Source organism: Rhinopithecus bieti, unplaced genomic scaffold (genome assembly GCF_001698545.2).
Source record: "Rhinopithecus bieti isolate Rb0 unplaced genomic scaffold, ASM169854v2 scaffold_23303, whole genome shotgun sequence".
Lineage (NCBI taxonomy): Eukaryota > Metazoa > Chordata > Mammalia > Primates > Cercopithecidae > Rhinopithecus > Rhinopithecus bieti.
The window spans coordinates 939,785-963,199 of record NW_016810922.1 but is presented as its reverse complement, the minus strand read 5'-3'; the positions used below and the strand labels follow the sequence as shown (position 1 = coordinate 963,199).

The window sequence follows — 23,415 nt, the reverse complement described above, 5'->3', positions numbered from 1 at the left end:
AATTATTCAGAGCTATATTAATAAAATTCTCCAAGGTAATATTTTCCTGGGCTCCCAATATGTGTACTGAAATTGACTAAACTTTGCTAATTTTACATTAGCAGTAATATTATCCAAAAGCATTTGAAAGTTAACAGTTTGTTGATCGCAAAGTATTTAGTGACAATTATTTTATAGAGCAAATGTGTTTCCAAGGAGACTATTTTCTATTTCGCTGTGGTTTTGGGTTCAGGCAACAGTGACAATGTCCAAATAAAGACAGAAACAAGTAAGAGTAAGTGGACATATTTCCTCTACTTCTGTGATTTCAGTTTGGGTTTGAGGAAGAGCAGAAAGTCAACCAGAAAATCCTGCATAATGTTGTGGTTAAAGAATGTTGACATAAAAAGTGTTCTAGAAGCTTCTTTGTAACCATTTAAACCACTGCTGTACAACAAACAAGTTGTTAAGAATAGAAATACATACTTTGGAATAAAGGATTTGACTTCTATTTCCTAGAGAATACTTTGTAATGAAGTGAGTGTGTCTATGACAATATTACTTAGGAAAGACAAAATATCACATTATACTCCCCATATGTAATGAATGTATTCACTTATCTATGAAATTGGACCACCTTAGATCAAATTTGCTTTTAAGTAATGCAATATTTTCAATTCACTTAAAAAGATCTAAACTATTAATGGTATTTTTATATCAAATTATCTACCTTTCTACACAATGGTAGAGCTATTTAATATCATCCAGTTATCAAAATATCAGAAGTATATTACATGTTTTCTTCATTATATCAAGAAGTGATTTACTCATTCTTAAAGATTCAATGAAGGAAAAATTCACATGTTGAAAGTATCATTCTCATTAACTAAAAAGATTCCAATATGGTTATCAGTAAAGAGCATAGTAGAAGTCATATGAAGCAGCTAAAAAAATAGATGCTGGAGTCAGCCAGCCCATGTCCGGATCCAATCCAGGCCAGTTATTTAAACTGTAAAATCTCTGAATTCCAGTTTTCTTTGTGGGAAAAATAATAAAACCCATCTGATAGAGTTAGTACATTCTATCAATTAGCTTTCACAAATATTTAGCTCAGTGCTGGCGTAATATTGAATAAATTTTTATAACTGTCTCTTCACAGCTCCTCCCTGACCTTTGAAAGTTGTGAAATACTTGAAGTCAATTTTTTTCGATGTCTCTAGGTTTTCTCCTCTTTCTCCATTGTGAGGCTTCTTCTTTTTGCCTTTCTACCTTGCCTTTCCCTACTTTCATTTCCAAAAATGTCCATTATATGTAGGATGATGCTAGCAATCTAAAGTTCCCCACTCGGGGGCGCCAACAAGTCGGCATTGCCCCCCCCCACCCCCATTCAGTACCTTTCCTTTTCATGTTTGGTTGATCCTGATTACAGAATAGTACTATCATGACTTTTGCTTTTTAAATATTTTAAATAATTCATCACTGTTCAGAAAAGATGAAATATATTTTCTGAATATGTATCAAAAGTATGAAATATATTTATATTTATATATAGTTGAACCCTGCAATGTTTTTCAATTTTTTTTTTCCACAGTAACTGGCAGGCCATTATGAATGATTTACAACAGATTATTCTGTGGTAAGGTAACTATAGGGAGAAGTAACTTACAATCGCAGTTGCCAGACCTAAAAGAAACCAATATACAAGTACTTGCAATAAACCCTTGATAAGGAAATGACCAGTCTTCTATTCCCACATTATGCTGTCATTAATCTTCAAGGGAAAAAAAATCTAAGAACGTTGGATCAACTTATTCACCCTGGCCTGTAGACAATGGCCCACTTGGGACTGGACCCAAGTTACCCAAAGATAAATAATTTAAGTAGAAAATACTTTAGCCAATGATTATAGGCTACTCATGTTTATAATAAAGCAGAAAGTGTCATGAGTTTCACCTTACAGGCTACAAAAAAAGAGAACAAAGATATCATAGGAAGGAAAAGCCATTTGGAGGCCATTTTCAAGGCTACTCCAGTAATTGACATTTCTTTTCCACACCTAAAGGCATTTCTATATTTTTATAAACCAATAAAATAGTCTGAACAATGTTACTGTTGCAAAAGCATCCTTTTCCAGGACAAGACAAAAATCACAAATTCTTAGCAAATAACAAACCTGAAAACTCAGACAAGGGGGAAGACTATCTGGAGAGGAAGGGAAAGGATTAAGAGATCTGGTACCCCTGTCACGTGGTGGGAAAGTCATGTAGCCACCAGAGCCCAAAAGGTCCAGAAAAACCACCTGCCCCTTTATATCAGTAAGTGAAATGCATATGAAATACATGGATGTGTTAAAAAAACAAACAAACAAGCATGTATGTATAGACATATGTAAAACTTAAAATTAATTCCATTTTGAAAGAGAAAGTTCCAAAATAATACTAGAGTTGTTCTAAAATGGGCTCTGATCCTCTGAAAGCCTGAAAAGTACCTACCACATTTTTTGGGTACAGTTTTTTTGTTACTACATAACTCAAAACAAATTATAGTCAATTTCTCATTAAGGAAAAAACTAAAAGTGAATTTTCAAAGACCCCATTTAACTTTAAAACTTTAACTTGGTGCTGAATCAAAGTTAAAATAGAAGTTAAATCTTTTCAAGAGAAACCTGAAAATTTTACCATTTTTTTGAAATTTTATATATTAGAGGTTAACTCATACCAAAATATTTTTAAAGCACCATTAACCATCCCCACCAAATAAAAAATGAAATAGTTTGGATAAAGAAACACACTAATAAGTGAAATTTTTAAGCTTAGTTAATTTTATATGATAAAAATAACATAGGTATTTAAATTGTATCTAAATCTAATAATCTTCTATATCTCTTATTTTATTACCTCATATTTTTGAAATACATATGCTATTCCATCTAAATCTCTAATTATTGCATAATACAGCCCATTGTGAATTTTATGTTTATATAATGTAAATCTCATTTTCTTATAAAAATAACCAAAAAATTGATAGACAAATAAGCAATGATTAAAGTAAAAAATTTAAATTTGTTTTCTATTGATCCATAACCAATTACCACATATTTAGTGCATTAAAACAATATGAATTTATTATCTTAACAGCTCTGTGGGTCAGAAGTCCAGCATGGGTCTCACAGGGCTAAATTCCAAGAGTCATCAATGCTGCACTCCTTTCTGGAGTCTCTCGGGAAGAATCTGCTTCCTGTGCATTCAGGTTAATGGGAGAATTCTGTTTCTTGCAGCTGTAGGACCAAGGTAGCCATTTTCTTACTGGCTGTAAACTAAGGTCCATTTCCAGCTTCCAGGGGTGACTACATTCCTTGGTTTACAGCCCCAAGAAATCTGTCCTTCATTTTCTCTGTCTTCAAATGGGTCAGTTCCTTCTCCAGTCACATCTTTTTGCCCCATTCCTGTTCTGTACTTTTCCACTTTCAATTACTCATGATTAGATTGGGCCTCCTTAGATAATCTGGAATAAAATTTCCATCTCAAGATGGGATGTTTAAAATTTTGGCAATATTTTCCCTGAGGGATATATCCCTATAAGTGTGACTACTGGTTTAAAATATAGACTATGGTTTATTCCTGAATTTAAGTAGAAATGTCTAGTGTTTCACCAAGTCTGGAAAAGAAATGTCAATTACTGGAGTAGCCTTGAAAATGGCCTCCAAATGGCTTTTCCTTCCTATGATATCTTTGTTCTCTTTTTTTGTAGCCTGTAAGGTGAAACTCATGACACTTTCTGCTTTATTATAACTTTAATCACATATGCAAAATCCCTTTGCTGTGGAAAGTATCAGTTTCCAGGGATTCAAATATGGCTATCTTCGGGGAGAGGAGGGAGTTGTCACATTTTGTCTACCACAGAAATATTATCTAATATCTAAGGACCAGATAGTTTCTATGTAATTTAAATTCCTTCAAGGCATTAAAAGGATGATCACCTAAGTTCAAATTATGAAGCCACTAATATTGTCAATAATAATACCTAAAAAAGAAATCTACAAGCTGATGTAGTTTGTTAAAATAAATGCAAATGGACTTACTATAAGGCTACTAAGATAAATATAGCAGTGTATCAGAACAAAAGTAGAGCATGGCTAAGTAGGGTTTGTCTCAGCATGCAAGAAATGTCTAATATAAAGAAATATATCTGTATAATATACTATACTAACGACATTGCCACATTAACAATTTAGAAGAAAACACACAAAACACCTCAAAATATATCAAAATTCATTATTAAAAATTTATCATGCAATATTTGTGAAAACTCCCAATAATCTAGGAATAGAACTAATATTTGAAACCAAAGTCTGAATCAATCAGAAACCCATTTTAAACATCAGACTTGGTGAAACACTAGACATTTCTACTTAAATTCAGGAATAAACCATAGTCTATATTTTAAACCAGTAGTCACACTTATAGGGATATATCCCTCAGGGAAAATATTGCCTAAGTAGGCAGAAAAATACATATATACATATAACATTAATAAGAGAGATTAGATTGATTTATAGCTATGCTATAAATGAAATGAGATAGATTTTATATTCTGTCTTATAACCTTATATGGTAAATGTTCATATTATAAAGTTAAATAAAAGTTTCAGTGGATCCAATTTGTTGTTTAAAAAAATTGTGTATGCTCTTATGTATTTGTATTTGCAAAGAAAAAGACCAGACATAATCTCATTAAATGAGTAACAACTGTTACTGCTGGGAATGGGAATGGAATTTGGGTAAGTGAAAGCATACTCAGATTTACAACACAACTTTTATACTTTTTGAGTACTTAAGATAAACTAAGTAAATAAATATATGTAAGAAGTGATAAATAATGAATAAAAGGATTAGATACAACTAAAAAAAATGTAATCAAATATACAATGCATAATAACAAACAAATGAAAAGTTGGCCCACACAAATTTCTTATCTTAAAAAATTCTCAAAACATGTCTGAGAGTTTTCTTCCTCACATTTAAATCATTCAATAAATTACTGTTAAACATTGGTCTTTCAAAATAAAAAAGTAAAGATATTAAAAGTTGTGGCTATCATTTGGTAAGAGAACTAGAACAACCGGAAAGAATTACACTGCAGACTCAGAAATCAGTGCTGGGGGGATCTTAATACACCTCCCTGCTGTGACCTCCCTGTGTAATGCACTTGCTAGGTTTTCATGCCTTGGGAGGTTATTCTTGCAAATAATTTTCCCATATTGCTCAGTACACTGTGTTGGACAAAGGCATTCATGTTGCTCAGGGAAGGATAAGGCTGTGTTTAAGGGGCGCTTTCTTTCACAGAAGAGCTAGGAATTCGACATTTGGCAAAATCGGCTTTCCCAGGGAGCATTTCCCCCATTTTCCCACAGTCATAGAACTTTTCTAAAACAAAAAATGATAATATATTAGGTTTACAATTGTAGGTTGTTATTTTGACTACTACATAAAATTTCTTAAATCTGGAAAATTAATAACCCAAAATTTCATTAAAATTCAAGGTATAATAAAACTTATAAATTTAAATGATCTAATTTCCATCTTTGTGAGGATTTACCTCTCTTTCATATATGCAAGTTTAGTCCTCTTCAATTGCATATAGACGTGTTTTGTTTTACAAAATAGATTTGTTTTGTTATTTTGTCAATAAATAAAACACAAAATATTTTAAATAAGCAAAGGAAACTGAACCCAGTTGGAAACATAATTTCATATTATCATTTATGATAACATAAAAGCTTATTTAACCAGAGAAATACATATTAAAGCATGTATGGTCTAAAAAATATTAAAATGTCAGAATTACTTTCTTGTACCAATATCATTAAAACTAATTTTCTCCTCCAGTAGGTAACTTCTGTCTTCCTACCATGTTCATAGTCCTCTTTTTGATCTACCTGTCTCAAAGTCTATCAGTTTGTATATACAATTGACCCTTGAACTGATATAATATCAGAAGTTATTAAATTTTACATCAGACTCACATGCAGTTGCCATTAAAAATGTAGTTTCCTGGGCTTTGACCCCAAATTTTGATTCATTAGGAGCAGAATGGCCCCCAGAAAACTGAATTTTAATAGGCATTTCTGGTAATTTTGAGGTACTCTGTGGATCAGAGCTTGAGAAATAGTGTTCTTTATATATTTTTTCAAGAGATAAATATACAGATCATTTTCAAGAGAGTATCATTTGTATATATATTTATATTCATAATACAGATAATTTTCAAGACTTCAATTTATATATATTACATATACAAATATTTAACTTATTTCTATATAAATGAGACTCTTGAAAACTATCTGTATTATAGATGTTAAGCTTGGATCAATCAGGGGTTTTAAATTTGATTACCAATTAAATTTTAAAATAATCCATTTTATGCCTCTCTGCTTAAAAATCATTACATATAGATTATTTTTCCACCAATCTATAACCCTTGAACAAAATCTTAACACTCCGCCTGTCACGATTACATTTGCTTATCTTTAATGGATTTTAGGAGTTTTAACCCACCACACAATTTTTATATACAGTTGACCCTTGAACTACACAGGGGTGAGTGGTGCCAAACTGTTGCACAGTTGAAAATCCATGGTTAAATTTTGACTCCCCCAAAATGCAACTACTAATAGCCTAGTTTTGGCTGAAAGCATTACCAATAACATAAACAGTCAATTAACACATATTTTGCATGTTATATGTATTGTATACTATATTATTACAATAAAGAAACTAGAGAAAAGCAAATGTTATTAAGATAATACGGAAGAGAAAATATATCTACTATTCATTAAGTGCAAGTGGATCATCATAAAGGTCTTCACCCTTATCATCTTCATGTTAAGTAGGCTGAGGAGGAAGAAGAGGAGGGATTGGTCTTGCTGTCTCGGGGGTGACAGAGACAGACGTGGAAGAGGTAAAAGGGGAAGGAGGAAAGGCCGGCATGCTGGGTGTAATTTTGTGAAAGCACACTGTAATTTCTGCCTGACTTTTTGCTTTTCATTTATCTAAAAACCTTTCTATAAGGCACCAATCCTTCTTCCACCATTTGCTTCAGTGTCAGTACCCATATCATAGAAGTGTCCATGCCGTAAAAGAAGTCAAAAGCAGTCTTGAATAATCCGAACCATTCTGCCAGCTTGTCTAATGTCAATTTGTTTTCTGGCACTGCTTCTTCTCCATCTTCTTCCTATAGTCTAGCACTGGTTTGGAGGCACTCATCACCATCAAGTTGTCTTCTGTTAATTCCTCTGATTTGGTGTCTGTCACCTCTTGAATCTCTCCACGATCCGTATCTTGGGACCCTTGTCCCTTCACCTTTTTTGTTTTGTTTTGCCGTATCCACAGTCTCTTTTGTGATTTCCCTGACTGGTTGTGTCATAAGATCGTGTACAACATTTAGACACCATTTTCTCCAGTAGAATTTTATGTTTCAGGCTTCGTGCCTTTTTCTATAACAATGATAGCATTTTCAGTGGTGTAATTCCAGACTTTCATGACATTCCCTCCGCTGGGGTTCTCTTCTATAGCATGGACAACCTTTCCATACAGTACCATGTGTAATGAGCTTTAAAGGTCCTCCTTATGATACAGTCTAGAGGCTGAATTAGATACATTGTCTTAGAGGGCAAGTAGACCATTCATATGTCTTCAGTGTTGAACTCATGGGGTTCTGGGTGGCTGGAGGCATTGTCTAATATCAGAAGAACTTTAAAATGCAGTCCCTTACTAGCAACATACTTCCTGATTTCAGGGACAAAGCATTGATGGAACCAATCCAGAAAAAGCATTCTCTCATCCAGGCTTTCTTGCTATACAACCAAAAGACTACCAGCTGGTGTTTATAGTTTCCCTTCAAGGCTTGGGAGTTAACAGCTCTATAGATAAAGGAAGTCCTGATTATAAACCCAACTGCATTTGTACAAAACAGTAAAGTTAGCCTATCCTTTCCTGACTTAAATCCTGGGATTTGTTTCTCTTCCTAATAAGTGCCTTTTGTGGCATTTCTTTCTTCCAGAATAGGACAATTCTATCTGCATTAAAAATCTATTCAGGAAGATATCCATTTCTCCTCAATGAGATTCTTAGTGGCATCTGGAAATGCTTGTGGTGCTGCTTTGTTGGCAGAAGCTGCTTCTCCTGTGTTTGACAATTTTTAAGCCAAATCTGTTTTTAAAATTATCAAACCATCCTTTGCTGACATCAAATTCTCCAGCTTTTGGATTCTTCATCTTTGTTTTGCTTTAATTTGTCATAGAATAATTTTGCTTTGTAGGCCGGGCACGGTGGCTCACACCTGTAATCCTAGCACTTTGGGAGGCCAAAGTGGGTGGAGCACCTGAGGTCAGGACTTCAAGACCAGCCTGGCCAACATGGTGAAACCCCATCTCTACTAAAAATACAAAAATTAGCCAGGCATGGTGGCACATGCCTATAATCTCAGCTACTCAGGAGGCTGAGGCAGGAGAATTGCTTGAACCTGGGAGGCGGAGGTTGCAGTGAGCTGAGATTGAGCCACTGCACTCCAGCCTGGGAAACAGATCGAGACTCCATCTCAAAAGGAAAAATAATTTTGCTTTTTAAAAATCATATTTGTGTCTATTAGTATGCCTTTCTTATAGCGATCCTGCATTCACGTAAAAGCTGAATTTTCAATATGAGACAAAAGGAATTTTGCAAAAGTGCAAGGTTTTGCACCTGCCGGCATAGCTGCAGCAACAGTTTCACAAATTTCCTTTTCTTTTTTTTTTTTTTTTTTTTTTTACAATGGTCCTTACACTGTATTATCTCAACATGGTGGGCAATAGCAGCAGCAGACCTCAATCAAGCAATAAAACCTTTTCTTAAAATGTCACAACTTTTTTTCTGCTTTTTGGGAGCACTTCCAGAATCACTAGTCGTACTTTCTATGTACTATTTTTTCATAATGTTATTCAAAGTTTACAGTGTTGCACTAAACAATGAAAAATATGCAAAACCACGAGAGATCTTTTTCTTTGAGACAGAGTCTCACTCTATCACCCAGGCTGGATGGAGTACAGTGATGTGATCTCTGCTCAATGGGGCCTCGACCTCCCAGACTCAGGTGATCCCTCCCACCTCAGCCTCCTGAGTAGCTGGGACTAGGCACACACACATCACTACATCTGGCTAATTTTTGGTATGTTTTGTAGAGATGGGGTTTTGCCATGCTACCAGGCTAGTCTCAAACTCCTGGGCTTGGTCAAGTGGTCTGCCCACCTTGAACTCCCAAAATGCTGGGATTACAGGCATGAGCCACCACACCCAGCTGAGATCACTTTCTACTGTAATACACAATTTATTTGAAAGATAAACTGCTCCTGTGGAGATGATTAGCATCACATGGCATTTTAAGCTGATACTTGCAACAGTTGAGCTCACCACAACAGCAACAGGAGATGGCTATGAAATTATTACAGTAATACAATATGCACTACAGTTAATTTTAGGCAATTATGATTTAATATTACATCTTTACATTGGTTTACATTTATCTCAACTGCAAATGGCACTATGTATGCTCTGTAAATGTTTGTATATGTAAGTTGTGAAATTTTCATTATAGTAAATAATACAGAGTAATATCTATATATATTTTTTGCACTTGTGGCATAACTTTTTATTTTAAAAAATACTTCTATGTGACATGGTTCATCCACAAGTTTTTAAAATTGTCAAAACTCTCCAAAAAAATTTTCACTATATGTATTGAAAAAAAGCACACATAAGTGGACCCACACAGTTCAAATCCATATTGTTAAAGTCAAAGTCTGTTTACATGATATCAGCCCATAAAATCTAGACTTGATATCCTGTATACATGGTAAGTTTCCTTTCACCCATTCTCTTCAAATCAGAGATCAATTTAATGAGTCCCCATACCAGTGAGACTACTGAGCCTACATAAGCAACAATGAGATTCTATTTACTTAGAGGATATATTATCCATTCTAAGAGTTAATCATACATCATCTCATATTTGCAATTGCATTTATTCCTCTTGAAATTTCAGGGCTCAATAAAGCCTCTTTCAAATTATAAAGAGATGGATAGGAAAGGGGAAAATTCAAATAAAATACTTTAATACTTATCGGTGGTTCTTACAATAACAGTAATTTAAAAGACTTCTTGCTGGGCACAGTGGCTCATGACTATAATCCCAGCACTTTGGGAGGCTAAGGAGGGCGGATTACGAGGTCAAGAGATCAAGACCATCCTGGTCAACATGGTGAAACTCCGTCTCTACTAAAAAATACAAAAATTAGCTGGGCGTGGTGGCGTGTGCCTGTAGTCCCAGCTACTCAGAAGGCTGAGGCAGGATAATTGCTTGAACCCAGGAGGCAGGGGTTGCAGTGAGCTGAGATCGCTCCACTGCACTCCAGCCTGGCAACAGAGTGAGACTCTGTCAAAAGGAAAAAAAAAAAATTCTTAGAAAAACACAAAAAAATGATTAGTGCCATAGACACAGAGCTTCTAAATTTAAAATCAACAATGTTACTTTATGTTGTTGTTTGATGGTAGTCCAGTCTTATTATGTCAACGATATTTATGTCATTTATAATAGGAAAGAATAAAACAGATCTGTGATTAAACCTGGTGGGACTTTATTAACTAACTTGTACAGATAATGAGCCAACATTTGCTTTGTAAGGTCAAAATAAACGACACAATATTTTCACAGTCACTACATTGCCAAATGTCATATTGTAGAAGACCAAACAGTTACAGATATTGCTTACAAATTTAGTCAATCCTATAGATAAACTGAGCATTTACATTATTTTAGATAAAGCCTATTTCAAAATGCATTGCAAGAGTTATTCTCAATCATATTTTAAAGCATAATTACTATGACAATATATTATTGTAATAGTGTTTTATATAGTAATATTGTTTGATAATTATATACATAACTACATTATTACAATAATAAATACAATTGCATTTTCAAATTGTACTATCCAAATTGTTACATGTGGGTTGCCTTCACACTAAGAACTGCTGTGTGAAATTTGTAACAGCAGACATATGAGTTTAAAGTTAAAGTTGGTTTACTTGGCACATACTTGGTATGTGCCACTCCTGGAGCCTGGAGAAAAAGTATTACAAATCTGTACAAAAGACTGAAACTTCTTACTATATGATTGCAAACCAAGTAAAAACAATAATAGAACTAGTAGGTTTTTCTCCTCTTTCTTTTCAATCTAAATAAAAAAATACCATCAAGCAGGCAAATAAAGATACCTCCACTTTACTAGCATCGCAAAGTAGATTGGAAATTCCACATGGGAAATTAATATTCCCCAATAATTTTATGCATGTCTTCTGTGTACATGCATAAAACTGATATGCCAAATAATCACAGTGCAGAAAAGATGATTAAACAAAAGATCTACTTGTCTCTTAAGTACATGGTAACTTGGACTGGCTCAGCAGTAAACATTACATCATAAAGACAAGCATAACATGTGGTTAAGCAAGAATTCGAAAGGCATGAGGAAAGGAAACAATAAAAGCCTCTATGAGCCAGTGTTTCAACCACACTACAGTGATCCCCATGTCTTTATTCCTGGAAAAATGAGACAGCAAACATTTCCAAAATAAAACTGCTAAGGCCATCCTTCATTAAGAAATACGCGCTCACCTCCATAGATCCAGGAAACATGGCATTCTTTTTCTCCTTTTCATGGAGCTCCAGGGATCTCAGCTCACAGCAGAACCCAGTCCCTGCCTACAAATTTTCACTGTGAGCCATAAGGCTCCCTGTACACAATGGGGCCAGCTGGTAAGCAGAGAACTAGAAAGCAAATGATTTAGATTGCCTGATGAAAACGTTAACATCAAAAACAACATGCCATCAGGATTGAGCACCAGGACAAAAATAGCTATGACAAAGCAGCAGTGGAAACAATTCTGCAGGTAACTTGGTTGGCAAGAATTGGCTAAAGAAGACTAACTGGTCAACATGATAACTTGGGTCTAAAAGTGAATTCAGTTGAAAATGAATATTTTCTGTTACTGTTTTTTCAACTACTAGTAAATTTAGTCTACTGTTGCCCTCATATTGCTCTGTCCTCACCATCCACCTAGCTGTCCAAGATAAAATCAGAGTGCTTTTCAGAAAAGAAAAGTCCAAAATACTAAGTTAGGAAAAGAAATTTCCAAAACATTAAGGATTCTTTGAAACAATTTTGTCCTTTAGTCTTGGAATAAAAACTAAAATGTAGTCTAGCAAAGTTGGCATCTTTTAAAAGAAAAAAAACACTAAAAGCACTCAAAATCTAGGCCTCAATTTTGTTATAGTACAAAACAATATATGCTCATAGGAGAAAATAAAATAATGGCAAGAAAATGCAACATAACAGACATCAAAACCCATCTGGAGAAAATAAGCAAAGTAATTGAAACATAATTAAACCATATGATTTGTATCCATGCAGATCCTTTTTTATGCATACATATTTATATATTTTTTAACTATTATATATAGCACATTAAATATCCATTTAATTGTTTCAAATTTACAATACGATAATATAGAGAAAAAATACGGGCTAAAAGTTACTAATACAATAATGAAAAATGTAGGAAAATGAGAAATTAAACAAATTAAATTTTTAAAAATACATAAGAATATAACAAAATTGATAGTACAGAAAATATTGACTGAAGAGTCTTGCTTTCAAATTCTCATTGAAACCAACTTGTTTATTGACTTGCTGAAAGCCCAAATATTTTTGATCAACATATATGCTACCAACAGTTTGCAATATACACCAATATGTACTCATATACATTTTTATATAGGTTCATTACATAAAATGATTAAGAATTAGACTAAATGAAAAGTCTAGTGTACTAGTTTCCAATAGCTACTGTAACAAATTACCACAAACTTGGTTTACACAACAGAATTTTATTCCCTCACGGTTCTGGAATGCAGAAGTCTGAAGGTGAAGTCTTTTCAGGGCTGTGTGTCCTCCAGAAACTCAAGGGAAGATTCCATTACTTGCCTCTCTCAATTTTTGGTCAGTGCCAGCATTCTTTGGCTTGTGGATACATCACTCCAATCTTAGTCACCATGGTCTCATTACTCCCTCCTCTTCTCTGTGTGAAATTTTCCTCTGCTTCTGTCTTACAAGGACACTAGTGCGACATTTAGGGTCCACTGGGATAAACCAAGATAATCTCCCTGTGACAAGATACTCATTCATATCTACAGAAGACCTTTTTTTCAAATAAGGTAATATTTACAGATTTCGGGGATTAAGAGGTGATGTCTCGGAGGAGGGTAATTTTCAACCTAACACAGTCTACCCTCTGGACTTCAAAGATTCACATTCATCCCACATACAGTATACATCCACCCCAACCCAATGTCCACAAAAGTCTCAACTTATTACAGTGAAGTTCAAATTCTTATCTAAATAATAAATCGCTCAAAAGTCCTAAATCTTGTTATCTAAATCAGCTATGGGTGTGATCCATCCTGGGACAAAATCCCTTTCCATCTATGAACCTGTAGACTACAGAGCAAGTTATCTATTTCCCAATTATGATGTTAAGACAGGCAAAGGATAAGTTATCAACATACCCATTCAAAGAGAAGAAAAGAGTCACTGATCCCCTGCAATACTGAATCCAGCAGAAAAAAATTCCATCAGGTTTCATGACCTAGGAACACCCCTCTGGGCTTGGGACCCTGCCCTCTGGGTCAGAAGCTCTGGCCTCTGTGCCCACGATTCCAGCCTTGGAATCACTATTCCTTTTTACTTGAAAGATAGTACATAATTGAAGTTGAGTAGTTTTATCAGCCTGCTTCCTACCTATAAAAATTTTGAGTGTCCAACAGCCTTCCCTCACTTTGTCTTGTCTCTGTACCTTTCATTCCAAACTGACAGAGTTTCTGCTGATATAACATTATCAAAACCTTGTAAGTTTCCTGTACATATAATGAGGATTTACACAATTATACAAGAGGCTCCTCCCCAGGTTTTTCCTGGATAGTCTCATATCTTTATTTGTGGCTTCCACTGGGCTGGTTGAATGGATTCATGAGTCCCATATCTAATCTCTTTTGCACTAGCAAACTTTGTCTAGCCACAACCTTAACCCTGTTTCCAGCATGCATGTGTAACAGAGAAGCTGCTAATTTTAACATCTTTTGCAATCTGTATAAGCAGGATATTTCCCAAATCATCAAACGCTGGCTCCTTTTTGCTTAAACAGTTCTTTCCTCAAATATCTTTCTCTCCTCACACTTTACTATAAGCAGTAAAAAAAAAAAAAAAAATCATGCTCTATCTTTAGCACTTTGCTTGGCAATCTTGTCAGCTAAATATACAAGTTCATCACTTAGAAGTCTTACTTTCCACATAACTACAGGATATCATTTAGCTAAATTTTCTGCCACTTTATGACAAGGTGTCACCATTCTTCCAGTTTCCTATAGCATGTTCCTCTTTCCTCCTTTATCAACAGTGCCTTTAATGTCCATTCATCTAGCAACAGTGTCTTGATGATGCTATACATATTTTCTAAGATGAGAAAGACTTTCTCCACACAACTTCCACTTCTTCACTGAGCCCTCACTATCAATCTTTAACATTCATTTTTCTACCAATAGTCTGTTCAAGGCAATATAGACTACTTCTACCATGTGCCTCAAAATTCTTACAGCCTCTATACATTACCCAGTTCCCAAGTCACTCTACATTTTAGGTACTTAGGTAGTTTACTCCTGGAAACAAAATCTGCATCAGTCAGGATTCCACCAGAGAAACAGAACCAGCTGAGATATATCAATGTATGTATACACACATATACATGGCAGAGACTTGTTGCAAAATATTGGTTTATGCAAGAGTGGGGTGGGGACTGGTTAGGCAAACACCAATCCATAAGACAGACAATTAGGAGGTGTAAGCTGGAAACTCTCATGCAGGAGTTGACACCGTAATCCATGGGAAGAATTTCTTTTTTCTCTAGGAAACTTCAGTTTTGCTCCGAACTTTCAACTGACTGGTTCATGCCCACCAGAAAATCCAAGATAATCTCCCCATCAGAAGATCTTTAACTTAATCATTTCTGCACAGACCTTTTTATCCAAATAAAACCACATTTACAGGTTTCAGAAGTTAAGATCTGATATTTTTTAGGGAGAGGCATTTTTTTAACCTACTACCACTAGTATTTAAAGAAATTCATCTAAAATTTCCTTGGATCTGACCCACAAATTTTTATTGCAATTTTATTAATTTCTATTTTTTTAAGCCTATTATTTTCTAATTATCCCAAAATACAGACTTTCTCTTTAAATACTTTTGTTATTATTTCGATACGTTCCATTTAAAAATATTTTAGGATCACTTCCACTAGCCAAAACTGGTTCTTCGTGTTCTATTCCCTGCTTACTCTTTGGTGTTCTTCTGTATCCATCCATGCAGTAAGACTTCAGAGAGTCATCTCTTATCTTACCCACATCCAGTGGATCCTCAAGCCCTGCTAGTACCTGTTTAGTTCATTTCAAATCCATCCCACTCTCCCCCTCCCAACTCTGACCATTCTTGCTTTAGTTGTTACTAGAGGTGACAGAGCTCACTAACTGCTTCCAGTCAAAAGTTTTAACTAGGGAAGTAGGGCTCCCATTACTCTCAGAATTAAGTGCAAACAGCACAGACATCTAAAGTCCTTCCTGGTTTGGCCTCTATCTATCCCTAAAACCTTACCTACTGTTTCTATCACTTTCCTTTCATGTACCACATGGCAGCCTGAACTACTGTCAATTCTTCTCAGAATATGTTTTCTTCTGCTTCTATATTTTGGAACACGCATGCTGCACACTCCTGCCTTGCCAGGCCAAATAACTTTGATGAGCCCACTCATATTTATCATCCAGAATTTGGCCAAGAGAGTTGTGTTTATAAGAAGGCATCCCTATACATTTTAAATAGGTGAACTGTATGTGAATTATATCTCATAATATTGTTTTTTTTGTTTTTGTTTCTTTTGAGACAGAGTCTCCCTCTGTCACCCAGGCTGGAGTGCAGTGGCATGATCTTGGCTCACTGCAGCCTCCACCTTCCGGGTTTAAGCGATTCTCCTGCCACAGCCTCCCAAGTAGCTGGGATTACAGGTGCCCCCCACCACACCTGGCTAATTTTTGTATTTTTAGTAGAGATGGGATTTCACCATGTTTGCCAGGCTGGTCTAAAACTCCTGAGCTCAAGTAATCCACCTGCCTTGGCCTCCCAAAATGCTGGGATTACACACATGGGCCATCACGACCGGCATGCAATTTTTTTTTTAAAGAATGCATAACTTTTGGCAATGCTCGCAGACTCATGTAAGCTTATACACATCTTCCACGGCCTTTCAGGCTCCCCACATACCTACATTCATAACATTCATACTGTGTTGCCATCTATTGGCTCATCTGACTCCTTGATGGCCAGGCCACGATTCATTAATCTTCACATTCTCCTCAATTAGTATGATGCCTGGCACAAAGTAGACACTTAGTAAATACTGTTGAATAAATAATTGAAAGAATATAATCTTTAAACACAGCAATTCGTGGTTGAAACAGGTTATAATAAATCTACCCATTATTAGACCTGAGTTTACAGTTTCCTGAATTGAAGTTAATTAGGTATAATTTACCACTTAGGAAGTAAATTACTTTTAGGATTGAATTACTTTTAGGATTGACACATACTAGCTTTCAAATTCAAAGTATTGACATGTGAATGTACTTGTACTTTGAAGCAATATAATCATTTCCTAATAAATTATAGCACTAGCCATTAATTTTAATTCTGGGAGTTAGTGTTCATATGTATCAATCTGCTTACAGGGATGAATCACCATTAGACTGACATAAGCTGTGTTTAATTAGCTTTAAAGCATTTTTCCAAGAGCTTCTGTCCTTCCATCTGAAGCTCCATTAATTTTCTTGGCTGCCACATTATAGAATAAAGTGAATATGCCCTTTATAGTAGAGCCAAGTCGTTTATTACAACTACTTAGAATCATTATTCCCACACAACAGAAGAATGTTTATTTCTTTGTGTCACAAAATATATAAACTTTATGGATTTTTTTCTATTTTCAAAGCTTTTCCACAAATGATAAGAATCCATTTGCACAGCATAATAAAACCAAGCTTTCATTAATTGTAAAATAAAAAAAAATAAAAAAACAGCTTGTAACGCTATCTATTCTTATTTGGAAGAAAATACAGACCAGAAGAATTGTTTCCAGACATCAGCAAATTTGAGACACTTAACCTATGAATTGCTTTCCTAACAGGGTGCATTTCCTGGCATAGGAAACTTGGCTTCCTTTTTGTCATTCATCAAGAAAGAGAGGGGAATGGAGGAAAAGAAGTAAAGGGGCCCCTCTTGTCTTCCCCAATCTATTGGGCTGGAGTAGGAGAGTCTCACTCAGTAACTCCCAGTTTTCTACCCACTAGATTTAGGAGGAAAAATTTCATCTCAATAACCTCTACTACCCTATTGAATTAATCTTTGCCTCAGCACCTTGTTTGTCTATCTTTTCGAACTTGGTAATTTAGTTTTTGCTTGTTTATCCTTTTACCATCTATCTCCCCAACTAGGCTGTAAGCCTCCATGAGGCAGCAACTGTGTTTCCCTCACCACTGAAGCTAAACGTTACAGGGATGTAAGGAGTATTGGGAGGAAAGAAGGAAATGGTTAAAATCTAAAGGACCACACTCCCTGGAATGGTAAATTATTCTAGTGCAACAACTCTAGACAGGAATAAGTCTTGAACAAAGTGGGAGCAGGCAGGGCAAAAGCAAACCCAAATCAGTGTCTTTTTGGGGATAAAAGTGAGAAACAAGCAGCCATGGGAAAGGAAAGCATCTTCTAAGCACTCCTCATTTTGTATTTAATATTTCTTTTCTTTTCTTTTTTTTTTTTTTTTTTTTTTTTTATTTTTTTGAGATGGGGTCTTGCTCTGTCACCTAGGCTGGAGTACAGTAGTGCAATCTCGGCTCACTGCAACCCCTACCTTCCAGGTTCAAGTGATTCTCCTGCCTCAGCCTCCCGAGTAGCTGGGATTACAGGCACATGCTACCACGCCCGGCTAAATTTTTGTATTTTTAGTACAGACAGGGTTTCACCACTGTTAGCCAGGATGGTCTCGATCTCCTGCCCTCGTGATCCACCCTCCTCGGCCTCCCAAAATGTTGGGATTACAGGCGTGAGCCACCACACCGGCCTATGTTTAATATTTCTTTTCTCTTTTCAGGTTTTATTAAGAGATTGCAATAGTATCGTGTTCAAAGTAAATATGTGCTCCTCACATTGAATTATGGTCTACACAGATCTGCCAGTCAGTCTGCCCTTTCTAACATTGTTTCTACAGGAGAATGAGTTACAGAGTCCAAATAACTGACTCACAAACATTTAGAACACAGCCACATCCTAAATTATACCCAAGCTCTCATGTCTATTGCCTCTTATTTCCCTCTTCCTCTTTTTCCTTCTCTTCTACCCATTCCCCTTTCTTTCTCTCACCTCTCTTTGTGTTTCTTATTCTCTCTCCCTCATACACACACATCCACACACACACACATTTTATACCCTGAAACAATACCATAAACAAATAATCACACCAAGTCTTATATCCAGTTACCAAAGCTCATAATTTTTCTTAAATAGCATCAATTATGGCTCAGATATGTTGAGCTGATGCTACCCTATTGAACTCGCTCTATGCTTATTAATGCCCTAGTCGAGGCCTTCTACTTCATGCCTGGTCTGTCAAAACAGCCTGCTAACTAGTGCCCTGTTTCCAGTTTCTTCTCCTTTCCAATCATTCCACACACACCAGAAGCTCATACACTGCCTCGAAAACTGTTCTTTTTACTATATCATCCTTTTTTCTCACAAAACTTCAATGACAAATGAATAAGGTTTACTTTTCAAACTTGCAGTCAAGGCTCTCCATTTCATGGCCCTAGCCAAGTTTCAACCCTTACTTTCTAACACCCAACAGAGACCATTCTGTGCAGATTCAGGAACTTATTAAGATCATTTCATTATTTCCTGGGCACACCTTTAACCATCTCACATATGTGTCTTCATTCAGATGAGTTCTCTCTCTCCCGTCTTCCTTTAATTCCCAGTCATCCTTTCATGAACAAACCTGGCCCAAACCCTTGGTAAAAATTTTTTCAAGCACCTCAATAACAGAATTACCTTCCTATACTCTTTCAGCACTTAGAACAGCCCCATGCATTTGTGCAATGTTCTTACGATTTTTAAAAATTTCCTACGTAAGCTTCACAACCACCCTATGCAGTAAGCATTATAAGCATCTACACTATTCATACTTAGAGAAAGATATTCAGGGATGTGAGGTGACTTCTCCAAGCTCACCCTGATGAAATGTAGCAGTAATCATCTCCAAACCCTGGCTTTCTGACTCCATATCAGATTCATATTTGGCCCATACTATAAACAGTTGGTAATTATTCGCATCAATTTTTTCAGTCTTCCAAATTAAATTATAAGCTTCTGGAAGGCAATAGCATTATATAGAACTTGCCCCAGTACATAATCATACACAAGATGAAATTCAATGAAAATTTTATTAAGTAACTTTAAGAGCAGTTTAATCCCTCTACCCTATTTAAGAAGCTTTGATGGTACCTCTCTCCCTCTTATGTACAATATTTAAATTCTGAAATCTCAACTGAACGCTTTGTGATAAATGTGATAAAAATACATCTCAACTATTACTTCACTTCTTAACCTAGCTCCCCACAAAGCAAATTTCAAATTTCTTGAGGGTAGGTACCTTTGATGAATAAAATAAGATCTGCTGGTATTTAAATGTTGGCCATGAGTTGTAGGAATAAAACGTGAGGGCAAACTATATTTTTAAAGCTCATCTGAAGTTCAGAATCACCTGGGACACTCGCTAAAAATGTAGATATCTAGGATTCAGATTCAGTACTTTCTTAGTCATGTTTCTCTAGCCATGATTTTTATTGAACACAAGATCCCAAAGAGCATACTATGAAACAATAGATGAGTGGTAAAGTGACATTGACTAAAGGCTCAACAACAGACCATGATGTTTGTGTTAACCATGCATTTGTTTGGGCATGAGTGCTTGTGGTTTGTGACTCACCCTGTTTGCAAAATTCTTCCTGGTTTCTAAAAGAGGATTCAACATTTCAACATTTTGTGGTGTTTCACAAGGAGCTTCTACAACATCTAAAATCTGGAAGTCACTGAACAAATAATAGGGCGTCTGAGAGAAGAATTTAAATAACCGAAAGGATTTCAAAACAGGAAAAGAACTTCATCTTTTAGAACTGAAATGAGAAGGTACTCACAGGCTCTCCCCGTGTTCCATCCTGCCCCGGAGCACCAGGGGATCCTGCTTCTCCCTTTTAATGATTTGATAAAAAGAAATAGAGAATTCAGTTTTGAGGTCTGCTTACCAAAATAACAACATATAACATTACATATTAAAGAACATTAGATACAAACAGAAAAATTAATATTACTTCTAGACTATTGATATTAACTTTTCCTGACATCAAATAACTTTTTCAGAAATTCATAAAGTGACCATATAAACAACAAAAATGTGTACATAATGGCAGATAATTGAGTTAAGTTATAAAATAAGTGTGGTACTGTATAGTCATTCTTATGAGCATAGACCATCTTATCTCCAAGGTAAATGTGACCAATATTCTATATCAGTCCTGTTCATATTTACTTTTTCATTTTTACTTTAAAACTGATCATTATATTGGACCTAATTTGACCTTGCCTTCAAAGAGTTACATTTTAAAGTAAAAACAAAACTTTCATTAGGAATGGAGCTATGTATAGGTTATTAGTTGAAATTATCTGGCACTTTAGCATACACCTATTTAAAATAAACATCTAAAATGCATATTTTAGGTAGCTGTTAAAATTATAATTGTTTTTAGTTATATATACCTTTATATTACTACGTTCAAGTTGAGCATCTTATTTTACATCTACCTTTTGGAAGCTAACTTTTTTCCCCAAATGAATCAATTGCTAGTGAATACAAAAGTATCTGACACTTTATCTACTAAAACAATAAATATTAGCTGAAAATAATCCTAAAATGTATAATATCTGCAGATTAGTACAACTATTAAACTGTCCGAGCAAAATAAAGGATAGCAAGGAAGAGCCTGTTGACACATATACACACATGTACACACCCCAGACTTTTTGAAATCTAACAGTCATTATGAGCCATGCGTTTGTTTCTGTCCAGCAAAATGCTACATCACAACAAGCAAAGTTCTCTGCAAGCAATTTGCCACACTTGATTCATACCAGAAAGAACATTTTATCCTAGATGAAAGCAAGATAGGAAGTAAAACAAAAGCATTTTTTCCTGTAAATGTCTCAAATACCTGAGTTGAAATAAGTTTAAGGGAAAAAGAGTCTCAGAATGCAATGCATTGAAGCATATTACAATACTGTCATCCATAATTTCATATTCTAATAAATTTCCCAAAATTATAGAAAATAAAGCACAGAAGAGCCTCTAAAATGTGGCAAACATAATCAGCACTTAGAAAAAAATTCAACCATATTACATTATCTAAACAACAATTCTCCCACTTGTGTGAATTCCTGCATTTTATTAGACTGTGAAATGCTAACTAAAGCCAAATATTTCATCTATAACAGTTTTATTTACAAACACTAGATGACAATTGAGGATAAAAGGAGCAAAGATTAATGCTTTCCTGAAAATTAGCCAAATTAGAGGGAGAGAAGTTATTGCTAATCCAACAGTTCTACAGAAAAGCGTATAAAAATATTGGAGGAAAAAATGTTGGATCTACTTAGTTTGAAAGCTACAGTTTAAGAAGCCTAAAAAATTCAAGACAAGGATATGTTAGATCCTAATACTATGGAGAAACAATGCAATATTTTTATCTGAACTCAATACTTGTATCAATAGTCAGAAGGAATTTCTCATATTAGTAGTTCTCAAATATGGTCCTCAGACTAGGCAAGATCAACTTCTTCATTTAACATGGCAACTTCTTCAGAATGTAAAATTTCAGGCCATACTGCAGCATACTAAGCCAGAATCTCTGGGTGGGGTCCAGCAATCTGTGTTAATAATTTTTCCAGGTGATTCTAATGCAGCCATTTGAGAACCAGCACTGCTATAAGGCATTCGATCATTTAACTTCTCCTACTTCCAGGTACTGTCATATGTGACTTACAAAACAATCTGTAGTTTATATCTTCTGTATATAAAATAAAGGGGGTAAGGCAGTTGCCAAATAGTAGAAACAATTAATTTGAAATTATTAGGTTGCTGCAAAAGTAATTGAAGTTTTTGCCATCAAATGTAATGGTAAAATACATGATTAGATGACTACTTTGATTTATAAAATCATGACTACTTTGATTTATAAAATCTCTACTTTTTTCTACCTGTCCAATGACCTAATATCATTTTATTTTAATTAGCAGGAGTTTAAAAAACGTAAGTAGCCATCAGCAAAGTTTATCAATAATGAAGTTCCACAATTATTTGAAGATTTAACTGACTGTGTTCTTCCTACTTTATATTAGACACTTAACATATTAACCGAATAAAACATCACATTCTTTATTATCTATAGCAGTGATTCTTAAAATTTAGCTTCATCTGAATCACCCAGAAGGTTTGTTAAACTGCAGATTGTGGGTCCCAACCCAGAGTTCCTGATACGGTAGGTCTGGGGCAAACTCCCGAAAACTGCATTTCTAATAAGTTTACGGAAGGTGTTGAGACCGCTAGTCTTGGGACAACACTTTGAGAAACATTACTGTAGCCCAGATCTCAAAATAGACTTACAGACTCTTTCTGCATTTATGAATCCCTCTCTTCTATGAACTTCTATAGCATTGTATAGCTTTTCACTTAGTACTGAATTTTATTATGCTAAGTTGTTCAGCAGGTGTCTTGTTTATATGTGTTATTTGCTTGACTTAAGCATTCTTTTAAAGGTAGAAAACATAACTTATATGAGTTTTTTAAATCACCTACAACACTTAGACTAGTGCCAAACATAATATAAAACTACAGGTACCCTTCTTTACAATCATTGGAGTATATCAAGGAAGGAGGAACAGACTATTTATTCCTCAATGTTCAGTTTCAAGGGGATAAAGGAAAAGGGAATAGCATTTGTGGATAAAGCTCTAGCATTTACTGTTGGACAATTATGCAGTTAGTTATTACAAGATAATGGCCAGTCACCTTTACCTAAGAACACTCTTCATTTTTAAATAATGGATTTTAATAATGTTTCATCAAGAAATGAAAGGATAATTTC

General features: G+C 35.1%; 1 protein-coding gene across 1 annotated transcript in view; it reads right to left on the bottom strand.

Moving 5' to 3' along the window:
• Positions 1-23,415, bottom strand: part of COL21A1 (collagen type XXI alpha 1 chain) — a 203,160-nt gene that overhangs the window by 25,598 nt on the left and 154,147 nt on the right. The window contains exon 17 of the mRNA XM_017893237.1: positions 20,416-20,469. Within this exon, the coding sequence (XP_017748726.1) occupies positions 20,416-20,469 (54 nt within the window). The remainder of the gene's footprint in view (positions 1-20,415; positions 20,470-23,415) is intronic.